The sequence below is a fragment of the Procambarus clarkii genome, chromosome 16 (genome assembly GCF_040958095.1).
Source record: "Procambarus clarkii isolate CNS0578487 chromosome 16, FALCON_Pclarkii_2.0, whole genome shotgun sequence".
Classification (NCBI taxonomy): domain Eukaryota; kingdom Metazoa; phylum Arthropoda; class Malacostraca; order Decapoda; family Cambaridae; genus Procambarus; species Procambarus clarkii.
In genome coordinates, this window is record NC_091165.1 from 18,758,329 (window position 1) to 18,770,700 (window position 12,372).

A 12,372-nucleotide genomic window follows, 5' to 3' on the forward strand; every position below is an offset into this window, starting at 1 on the left:
TATATCCCCTTTTCAACCCGTTCTCGCAAATTTAATAAGTCAATATTGATTTATTAAATATGTGCATAGGTGACATACTTAACATAATAGCTACCCTTAAAAAGATTCATAGAAAACACCGACCTTACCTAACCTACTTAGTATGTTAAGATAAGCATCTTATTGCTTCGTAATTACAATTATTACCTAACCTATAATAGGTATAGGTTAAGTAATAATTGTAATTACGAAGCAATAAGATGCTTATCTTAAGATACTAACAAGGTTAGGTAAGGTCGGTGTTTTCTATGAATCTTTTTAAGGGTATCTATTATGTTTAGTATATCACCTATGCACGTAGTTAATAAGTCAATATTGACTTTACGAATTTGCGAGAACGGGTTGCCCCTTTTCTAACCACCCGGATTATTATCTAGATATTTGTGATGATCGGAAAACATATTACGGTTCCAGTAATATTAAACATGTAAATTGGCAAACGAACCTTTGTCGTAAACAGAGATTATTCTCAAGTTATAACGTTATTGTATTTTAAATCGTTGGTTGAGAATATAAAAAGAATATGCTACAGAGGTTTTCTTCGAGGAATTAGATTTTTTGTTAACGGAATTCTTAGGCGCAATTAGTTTAAAAATTCCATATTTCACATTATCGTCAATAATACACTATATTAACGTAAACAAACGTAATGAAACCTAACGTAACCCAACCAAACCTTAACCTAAAGTAATCGTAACCTAACCATGGATTGAAAGTAGATAATAGCATTAATTATGAAGTCGTTGTCAATCCATTCCCTGAGCAGATCTCCATGAGGACAGGTTGTGGTAGAATTAGGCAGGGACAGTGACGTCACATCCGGGTAACGTCGGCAGAGATACAATGTCTCTGGTGACAGGTGTAAGTAGGAAATGTAGATGTTTATCTCTCAGAATGTTTTGTAATATGTTTATTGTTTGTGATGTGTGTCTATGTATGTATTAACACGATGTACTGAACGGGGTGAGAATAGCTTGAGCTACCTCATCCCTTTGTGTGTATATTACCTCAATAAACTTATTTCAATTCAACTGGTGTAAGTATAAGCGAGGTTTGTTTGGGGAAAGAGGAGTCGCCAAGCGTTGAGTCCCAGGAATCGTAGTTGTAGGGGGATGTGGGGGGGGAGGGGTCACTGGGTGAGCGATATCTGGGGTAGGCCTACTGTGTACTAGGTGTGTGGAGGCACACTTGCGGGCTGAAGTACGTCCTGAATTTGGATGCCACGCTGCCTAACGAACCAGGAGCTGGCGCCCGACAGTTTATGAGGCGGACTGAGCCGGAAGTCATTGTTGACAGGTCTGGTGACAACTCGTCCTCGTAATAGCACGTCGCATTTTGACGTATACTTGACCCAGGCCAAAAACTGTCGTGCTAGAAAATGGTAACGAGTAGTGAAATTTACATAATGTCCCGTTTTCTATTTGCGGGTCCTCTGGTAGGTTAGAATAAGACACTTTAGTATGACACTATCTGGACATTGGGAACGCTGGCGAGAACGGGCTGCTGGTGAAGGGAGCACCACCACAGAAAACTAGGTAAACCCAGTTTGTCCGACCACCTGTTACTTTGTTTGGTCTGTTAGGTTCCTGAATAAATGACAAACAAATGACTTTATTATAAGCTTCTAAGTGTAGAGCAAGCAGCTGCAAACGTGTTCCGAGAGATACATAATGTGGCACAGTGGACAAATTAAGAATTCTATAACTCAAAAAGGGCGGAAATTATGTACACTGATGGAGATGTAGTAAACTCCACAGAACTTTGGGGTTATAATGTCTGCGGGGGACGACAGTGTGGCAGGCAGCACACTGATTGATGCTGTTTGTGGCAGGATTTGTCCTACATATTGGATAGTAGTTGAGGAGAGCAGAGGTGACCTGTGGTGGGTGTAGTGACAGGCGAGGGTGTCGGGCAACAGGCATAGGTCAGTGAGCACTGGAGAACCGCTCGATAAAGACGGGATTTCTGGGTTCGGTAAGGAACCTCAAACAGTGGGACTCGCAGGTGGAGTGGACAAACTTAACGTTAACACATGCTGAATAAAAAGGGAGGACATTTTAAGCCTTTATATATGGTCGTGAGCAAGAAGGGCAGCCTCTGGGTATAAAGATAAAATAAATGGGAGGCTGTACACGAGAGGGCAGGATAATCCGTCAAGATAAAGTAAGAACAGGAAAATAAAAAAAATTCTAAGATATAGGATGATAAATCAGTGTTTAAAGGACGACTATAGGTAGCCTAGGGTGTGTGAGGCTGGGAGTAGAGTCCTGCCAGTTTTCAATACCGGTGAAAGCGACACTTTTTTTTTAGTTTCGAGAATCGTGCTCGATTCTCGAAACGAAAGTGCTCACCTTTAGTGTTGCTCGACTAGCAAACTCGGTGATCGACTGCACACTATCCACTTATTTCTCATTAAAGTAGTCTTGAACTTAGGTTAGTAGTTTCCTATAACATCTTTTGTGATTAGCGAGAGTAAAATTGCGAATGAGCTTGCAAATTCGGAAGGCTTTTCTACATCAAATACCACCACAGTTGCCGGGGTCGAGTTAATTGTTCCTGGTAATATTACCTGGTAGATGGCGGTACCTGGTCCGGTGAAGCCAGGACCTGGATACATCAAGCAGTTACACAAGCACTTACGAAACTGTATATCTTATCTCAATCTTTGGCGGCTTTGTTTACAATTATTAAAAGGTTAATGAGCTCCGAAGCACCAGGAGGTTGTTTATAACAATAACAACGGTTGATTGGGAAGTTTTCATGCTTGTAAACTGTTTAATAAATGTAACCAAAGCCGTCAAAGATTGAGGGAAGATGTTGTTACGGACCCGAGTCCATCGTCGGAGCATGGAGCAGTGACGACAACGCCATCTGTGAGTCCACTCCCGAAAACCCCACAACATGGACAACGCCATCAAGGATATGCCGGCAACAGGCGCTGGATTCCTGTCCTAGTCAGCTCGTGACGTAGCCGCTGCTGACCTCTGGTGAGGTGGTGCTTAGACAGTGAACGCCATCTGTGGAGTGAAGAGGTGGACGCTTGTGTCTAAGCTAGTAAGTGATGTTTCCTAGTGGTGCCAGTACTGATGACGTGTCTGCTTGCAGAGTCGACCTGGGACTGCTGTGTTAGACGATGGATCAGTCTACCCAAGGCAGCCATGGTCTCTTCACCAGTCTGCTTTAAAGAAGCTGTGAGCCACCCCCGGACGAACTCTGTTGAGAGTATAATAGCCTGCCTGTGGAGTGGCAGTGTCGGGAATCGCCTTATCCGGGGCTGGCTGGTGGAAGAGACTACCCACTGTGGTGCTGAATGAGGAGAGTGACCAGCGAGTCACACGAGGCTCCTGCCTAGGGCTCGCAACCCTAGTATCAGTCGTGGAGTGGCCTAAACAGTGAGGCTGATCGGTACCTGCCAGCTACAGGCTGGATTGTGGTTGAAGGCCATCACGACGAAGCACCCAGTGGGACTGTGATTTGGCTGGCCTGTGGCCAGGGTAGATTCGTAGTAGTCATCGTGGATTCATAGTGGGCCACGGAAGAAGGAACCAGGGCTACCCAGAGTGAGCCTCGCCGAGTATCAAGTGTCTTCGGAGGAAGACGAAACTGTAGTAATAATTCCTGTGTCTTTTTACGTATGGTGGTGGGAATATATATATATATATATATATATATATATGAGAAAGGAAATTTCTAAGGAAATATATATTCTAAGGAAACTACTCCAAGCTTGTACTAAAGAGGCACCCTTCTTGAGCCCGGATGGGCACATGTATAAGCAAGTAGATGGGGTCGCCATGGGTTCTCCCCTAGGTGTCCTGTTTGCAAACTTCTACATGGGTACCGTCGAGCAAAAAGTCTTAGTTGACATGAACTTGAAACCGGCCATATACTGCAGGTATGTTGACGACATTTTTACACAGGTACCTGATGTCAGACATCTGCAGGAGCTGAAGGAGGCGTTTGAGCAGAGTTCTGTGCTGCGTTTCACTTACGAGATGGAAAAGGATGGGAAGCTGCCCTTTCTAGATGTAACAGTCATGGAAAAGAGCGGAGGTTTCCACACTGCAGTCTACACTAATGAAACGAACATAGGAATGTGCCTAAATGCCAACAGCGACTGCCCAGACAGGTACAAGAGGAGTGTTGTTAACGCATATGTCGACCGTGCTCTCAGCCACAGCTCAGAATAGAAGCAAGTCGACGAAGAACTCTGTAGGGTAAGGCAGGTCCTAGTCAACAACGGCTTCTCCAATGGTTTCGTCGAAGACATCATAAGAAGGAAAGTGAAACGCCATGCAACCTCTGAAGAGACAACTAACACAACACCTATACCCCCTATTAGACTATTTTACAGGAACTTCTTTTCCACAGCTCATAAAACGGAGGAAAGGGTCCTGAAAGATATTGTTAATAGAAACGTTATCCCTACGGACAAAAATCAGAGGATACAACTGACGATTTACTATAAAACCAGAAAAACGGCCAGCCTACTCATGAGAAACTCTCCAGACACAAAGCAGAACGCTTTAAAAGAGACCAACGTCGTCTATGCCTTCAAATGCCCTCTTGGGGATTGTAAGCTCCAAAAAACCCAGTATATAGGCAAGACAACAACATCTCTTTCTAGGCGTTTAACGATGCATAAGCAACAGGGCTCCATTAAGGAACATATAATCTCTTCCCACAACCAAACCATCGCCAGAGAAATCCTAGTAAACAACACAGAAATCATCGATAGATACAGCGATAGCAGACGGCTTGACGTTTACGAGGCACTACACATTAAAAAGTCAACACCAGCAATCAACAGCCAATTAATGCACAACTATATTCTACCCACCTCAAGACTCCGCTCCAATATAGAAGCATCAAGAAATATGGACCAATAGGCTTTCTACAATCACTTCTATTCAATACCCATTGTCTCGTGTTCTGTCTTGTGTTGATGAATTTAATACCCTATTAATACCACTTCACCCTATCCACCTCACTCAAATGTAGATATAAACAAATCGGAGATGTGTAAGTTCTATTCAGTTGTGTATGTGTAACTAAAGTCTTTGAAAATGTAATAAGTTTTACGAAACGCGCTCAAGTGTCGCGTCAGACTAGAAATAAAAATGAATTTTGGAGAATTGATTTTTGAATTACCACCAACAGTGAAAAGAAATGTACGAAAGATTGAGAAAATTCGTGTTAGAATTATTAATCTTACTTTTTCGGTCATATTTAATAATATATGTCTACAGGAAAGACTGCTACCAAAATATACTAATATATATGAGAATATACATATATTAGAAAACAGGAGTATTTGTGTACCTCCCCTATTGTTTTAACTTGCGTTACGGGGCTCACCCCTTGAAAGCCTCTACTAACTTGGGGCCGGATTCCCAAACTCTACTACCATCAGAGAAGAACCCGGTTGCGTCCCAGTAGGGCCGTAACAGATGTGCACGTTCGTAAGTACTTGCGTAACTGCTTCGTGAATCTTGCCCCAGGTTCGTAAGACTTGCGTAACTGCTGGATGACTCCTGGCCGAGACGCGCGGTCATGCAGGTGTAGAGTCCAGCAGACAGCCTGCAGCAGACAGCCTGCACAAGACGACGGCTCCACCGCTGCTGCTGCCCTTGGGGGATGACGGAGACCACCAATGATCACTCTAGCAGTTTATGCAGTAATTACCCGGTCACTGTGGTTAATTGCTTTTGCTCGTCGACTGTCCACGGCCCAAAATGAAATTTTATCGCTATGAATATAAAATAGGCATTTATGGCTTGCTAATTTCCTACTGTAATTAATTTAATTATCTCCCGGTACAATAATCTCATCACATTGCATTTATATAATTACTGAGAAGTGTTGATTGGTAGTGGTGGTGTAGGCAGGTGGCTCCTGGTGGTGGTGGTGTAGGCAGGTGGCTCCTAGTGGTGGTGGTGGTGTAGGCAGGTGGCTCCTAGTGGTGGTGGTGTAGGCAGGTGGCTCCTGGTGGTGGTGGTGGTGGTGTAGGCAGGTGGCTCCTGGTGGTGGTGGTGGTGTAGGCAGGTGTCTTTTGTCCAGGGGCCCCACGAACAGTCCAGGGGCCCCACGAACAGTCCAGGGGCTCCACGAACAGTCCAGGGGCCCCACGAACAGTCCAGGGGCCCCACGAACAGACCAGGGGCCCCATGAACAGTCCCGGGCCCCCAGGAACAACACAGAGCTGGGAAGGCCAGTGGTCAGCGTGGTAACCGGACCCATTCTGTGACCGTTGTGTTGCATCAATTATCCGGACAAAGCAGGAGCCGACTATCCGATGTAAACACAACACACATTGTTAGTGCTGGTGGAGCGGACAAGCCTCCAGTGTGATTACTGGTTACAGTAGGTGGAGGGCCGAGGGATCTGAAGCCACACTCTCTGCTTCCACACTCTGTGCCTCCACACTCTGTGCCTCCACTCTCTGTACCTCCACACTCTGTGCCTCCACACTCTGTACCCCCACACTCTGTACCTCCACACTGTACCTCCACACACTGTGCCTCCACACTCTGTGCCTCCACACTCTGTGCCTCCACACTCTGTGCCTCCACACTCTGTGCATCCACACTCTGTACCTCCACACTCTGTGCCTCTACACTCTGTAACCCCACACTCTGTACCCCCACACTCTGTACCTCCACACTGTACCTCCACACACTGTACCTCCACACACTGTACCTCCACACTCTGTGCCTCCACACTCTGTGCCTTCACACTCTGTACCTCCACACTCTGTGCCTCCACTCTCTGTACCTCCACACTCTGTGCCTCCACACTCTGTACCTCCACACTCTGTGCCTCCACACTCTGTACCTCCACACTCTGTGCCTCCACACTCTGTACCTCCACACTCTGTACCTCCACACTCTGTACCCCCCACACTCTGTACCTCCACACACTGTGCCTCCACACTCTGTGCCTCCACACTCTGTGCCTTCACACTCTGTGCCTTCACACTCTGTGCCTTCACACTCTGTACCTCCACACTCTGTGCCTCCACACTCTGTGCCTCCACACACTATGCCTTCACACACTATGCCTCCACACTCTGTACCTCCACACACTGTGCCTCCACACACTATGCCTCCACACTCTGTACCTCCACACACTGTGCCTCCACACACTATGCCTCCACACTCTGTACCTCCACACACTGTGCCTCCACACACTGTGCCTACACACTCTGTACCTCCAAACACTGTACCTCCACACTCTGTGCCTCCACACTCTGTGCCTCCACACTCTGTACTTCCAGATTCTGTGCCTCCACACTCTGTACCTCCAGACTCTGTGCCTCCACACACTGTATCTCCACACTCTGTACCTCCACACTCTGTACACTCTGTGCCTCCACACTCTATACCTCCACATACTGTACCTCCACACACTGTACCTCCACACACACTGTACCTCCACACTCTGTACACTCTGTGCCTCCACACTCTGTACCTCCACACACTGTACCTCCACACACACACTGTACCTCCACTGTACCTCCACACTCTGTACACTCTGTGCCTCCACACACTGTACCTCCACACTCTGTACCTCCACACTCTGTACCTCCACACTCTGTGCCTCCACACACTGTACCTCCACACACTGTACCTCCACACTCTGTACCTCCACACTCTGTGCCTCCAAACACTGTACCTCCACACTCTGTGCCTCCACACACTGTACCTCCACACTCTGTGCCTCCACACACTGTGCCTCCACACTCTGTACCTCCACACACTGTACCTCCACACACTGTGCCTCCATACACTGTACCTCCACACTCTGTGCCTCCACACACTGTACCTCCACACACTGTACCTCCACACTCTGTGCCTCCACACTCTGTGCCTCCACACTCTGTACCTCCACACTCTGTACCTCCACACTCTGTACCTCCACACTCTGTACCTCCACACTCTGGGCCTTCACACTCTGTGCCTCCACACTCTGTGCCTCCACACTCTGTGCCTCCACACACTGTACCTCCACACTCTGTACCTCCACACTCTGTACCTCCACACTCTGTGCCTCCACACTCTGTACCTCCACACTCTGTACCACCACACTCTGTACCTCCACACTCTGTACCTCCACACTCTGTGCCTCCACACACTGTACCTCCACACTCTGTACCTCCACACTCTGTACCTCCACACTCTGTGCCTCCACACACTGTACCTCCACACTCTGTGCCTCCACACTCTGTACCTCCACACTCTGTGCCTCCACACTCTGTGCCTCCACACTCTGTACCTCCACACTCTGTACCTCCACACTCTGTACCTCCACACTCTGTGCCTTCACACACTGTACCTCCACACTCTGTACCTCCACACTCTGTACCTCCACACTCTGTACCTCCACACTCTGTACCACCACACTCTGTGACTCCACACACTGTACCTCCACACTCTGTACCTCCACACTCTGTACCTCCACACTCTGTACCTCCATACTCTGTACCTCCACACACTGTACCTCCACACTCTGTGCCTCCACACTCTGTGCCTCCACACTCTGTACCTCCACACACTGTACCTCCACACTCTGTACCTCCACACACGGTACCTCCACACTCTGTGCCTTCACACTCTGTGCCTCCACTGTACCTCCACACTCTGTGCCTCCACACACTGTACCTTCACACACTGTACCTCCACACTCTGTACCTCCACTCACTGTACCTCCACACAATCTGTACCTCCTCACTCTGTTCCTCCACACACTGTGCCTCCACACTCTGTACCTCCACACAGCGTACTTCCACACACTGTACCTCCACACACTGTACTTCCACACACTGTACCTCCACACTCTGTACCTCCACACACTGTACCTCCACACACTGTACTTCCACACACTCTACTTCCACACTCTGTACCTTCACACACTGTACCTCCACACACTGTACCTCCACACACTGTACCTCCACACTCTGTGCCTCCACACACTGTACCTCCACACTCTGTGCCTCCACACTCTGTGCCTCCACTCACACTGTGCCTCGACTCACACACACACACACACACACACACACACACACACACACACACACACACACACACACACACACACACACACACACACACACACACATACACACATACACTGGGGAGTCGGCCGGCCGAGCGGACAGCACGCTGTACACGTGATCCTGTGGTCCTGGGTTCGATCCCGGGCGCCGACGAGAAACGATGGGCTGAATTTCTTTCACCCTATGCCCCTGTTACCTAGCAGTAAATAGGTACCTGGGAGTTAGTCAGCTGTCACGGGCTGCTTGCTGGGTGTGTGTATGTGGGGTGTGGGAAAAAAATAGTAGTAGTAGAAACAGTTGATTGACAGTTGAGAGGCGGGCCGAAAGAGCTGAGCTCAACCCCCGCTAGCACAACTAAGTGATTACACTGTACCTCCACGCACACTGTACCTCCCCACACACACACACTGTACCTCCACGCACACTGTACCTCCCCACACACACAAACTGTTCCTCCACGCACACTGTACCTCCCCACACACACAAACTGTACCTCCACGCACACTGTACCTCCCCACACGCAAACTGTACCTCCACGCACACTGTACCTCCCCACACACACACACACACACTGTACCTCCCCACACGCACACTGTACCTCCCCATACACACACACTGTACCGCCACGCACACTGTACCTCCCCACACACACACTGTACCTCCCCACACACACAAACTGTACCTCCACGCACACTGTACCTCCCCACACACAGTACCTCCCCACACACTGTACCTCCCCACATACTGTACCTCCCCCACACACTGTACCTCCCCTCACACACACTGTACCTCCACGCACACTGTACCTCCCCACACACTGTACCTCCCCACACACACAAACTGTACCTCCACGCACACTGTACCTCCCCACACACACAAACTGTACCTCCACGCACACTGTACCTCCCCACACACACAAACTGTACCTCCACGCACACTGTACCTCCCCACACACACAAACTGAACCTCCACGCACACTGTACCTCCCCACACACACAAACTGAACCTCCACGCACACTGTACCTCCCCACACACACAAACTGTACCTCCACGCACACTGTACCTCCCCACACACACAAACTGAACCTCCACGCACACTGTACCTCCCCACACACACAAACTGAACCTCCACGCACACTGTACCTCCCCACACACACAAACTGAACCTCCACGCACACTGTACCTCCCCACACACACAAACTGAACCTCCACGCACACTGTACCTCCCCACACACACAAACTGTACCTCCACGCACACTGTACCTCCCCACACACACAAACTGAACCTCCACGCACACTGTACCTCCCCACACACACAAACTGTACCTCCACGCACACTGTACCTCCCCACACACACAAACTGTACCTCCCCACACGCACACTGTACCTCCCCACACACACACACACTGTACCTCCCCACACACACACTGTACCTCCCCACACACACACTGTACCTCCCCACACACACACTGTACCTCCCCACACACACACTGTACCTCCCCACACACACACACACTGTACCTCTCCACACACACACACTGTACCTCCCCACACACACACACACTGTACCTCCCCACACACACACTGTACCTCCCCACACACACACACTGTACCTCCCAACACACACACACTGTACCTCCCCACACACACACACTGTACCTCCCCACACACACACACTGTACCTCCCCACACACACACACTGTACCTCCCCACACACACACACACTGTACCTCCCCACACACACACACACTGTACCTCCCCACACACACACACTGTACCTCCCCACACACACACACACTGTACCTCCCCACACACACACACACTGTACCTCCCCACACACACACACACTGTACCTCCCCACACACACACACTGTACCTCCCCACACACACACACACTGTACCTCCCCACACACACACACTGTACCTCCCCACACACACACACACTGTACCTCCCCACACACACACACACTGTACCTCCCCACACACACACACACTGTACCTCCCCACACACACACACTGTACCTCAGGGTGAAGCAATATATTGGGTGACAGTTACAGGAACCAAAGAGAGCTTGGGAGGTGGAAGTGGACGTAACACCAGACTCACATTACCACACTAACATCGGCTACATGGACCTAACCCGTCAACATAAAGTTGGTTTGCAAAACCAACTTTAACAAATCCTTCAGAATATTGTACACGGCGTACGTTAGACCAGTTGTATAGTATACATCGCCTGCGTCGAACACGATAACGCAAATGAAGACAATTGAGAAGGTTCAAAATATATACGACAGGACAGGCACCAAAGACAGTAGAAATTTAAAATAATTAGAATAAATTAACTAAATCTTTGTTGATCTAGTATGTTCTAGAACTAGAGACGGAGGCGCCAGCCATCCTGCACTGTGTTAGGTTCATTATGACAGAGAACGGAGAGTCTACAGGTATAACTACACTAGGCACAACATCTCCGTAGCGAACCTCTCAAAAAAAAAAAAAAAAACACGAAAAAAACACACACGAATTTCTTCTTCAAATAATAAACTCTCAACTATAATCCGATTTTCTTGGTAGTCTGAGAATTACTTCCAGTTCATGCAATAATCCTCGCATGCAAACAATGTGGGCGCTCTACGGTGTAATGGGGATTCAGTGAGATTTGCCGTCAAAAGTAAATTATTTCATGAATTATTGAGAGTTTACACCTTGATCCTCTCATGATAAGTTGGGGGAATAAAACAGGTGACAGGTAAAGTGCACTTGCGTTCTGCAAGCAAGGAGACAGGTGAGTTTGTAACGTGTAATTGAATTCTGTTCTGTGAACTTTGACAGTCATTTTGAATTGTATTTATTTTGTAATTGTGACAATTGTTGTTAGTAATGGGTGAAGCGGACGCTGTGAGGTACAAGCACTGTGAAGGGTACTAGCACTATGAGGGGTACTAGCACTGTGAGGGGTACTAGCACTGTGAAGGGTACTAGCACTGTGAGGGGTACTAGCACTGTGAAGGGTACTAGCACTCTGAGGGGTACTAGCACTGTGAGGGGTACTAGCACTGTGAGGGGTACTAGCACTGTGAAGGGAACTAGCACTGTGAGGGGTACTAGCACTGTGAGGGGTACTAGCACTGTGAAGGGTACTAGCACTGTGAGGGGTACTAGCACTGTGAGGGGTACTAGCACTGTGAGGGGTACTAGCACTATGAGGGGTACTAGCACTGTGAGGGGTACTAGCACTGTGAGGGGTACTAGCACTGTGAAGGGTACTAGCACT

At 48.4% G+C, this 12,372-nt stretch overlaps 1 protein-coding gene across 1 annotated transcript; it reads right to left on the reverse strand.

Moving 5' to 3' along the window:
* Positions 1-6,299: 6,299 nt before the first annotated feature.
* Positions 6,300-8,514, reverse strand: LOC138365256 (uncharacterized abhydrolase domain-containing protein DDB_G0269086-like). Its single transcript, XM_069325527.1, has 3 exons — positions 7,879-8,514; positions 6,739-6,927; positions 6,300-6,659 (listed from the first exon to the last, which is right to left on the reverse strand). The coding sequence occupies exons 1-3, from the start codon at positions 8,512-8,514 to the stop codon at positions 6,300-6,302; spliced, it is 1,185 nt and encodes a 394-aa protein (XP_069181628.1).
* Positions 8,515-12,372: the final 3,858 nt, after the last annotated feature.

Coding starts and splice junctions, on each gene's coding strand:
- LOC138365256 (XM_069325527.1), bottom strand. CDS start 8,514: ATGGAGGTACAGAGTGTGGAGGTACAGAGTGTGGAGGTACAGAGTGTG. Junction 6,928..7,878: donor TGGAGGCACAGAGTGTGGAG/GTACAGTGTGTG, acceptor TGGGGGGTACAG/AGTGTGGAGGTACAGAGTGT. Junction 6,660..6,738: donor TGGAGGCACAGAGTGTGGAG/GTACAGTGTGTG, acceptor GTGGGGTTACAG/AGTGTAGAGGCACAGAGTGT.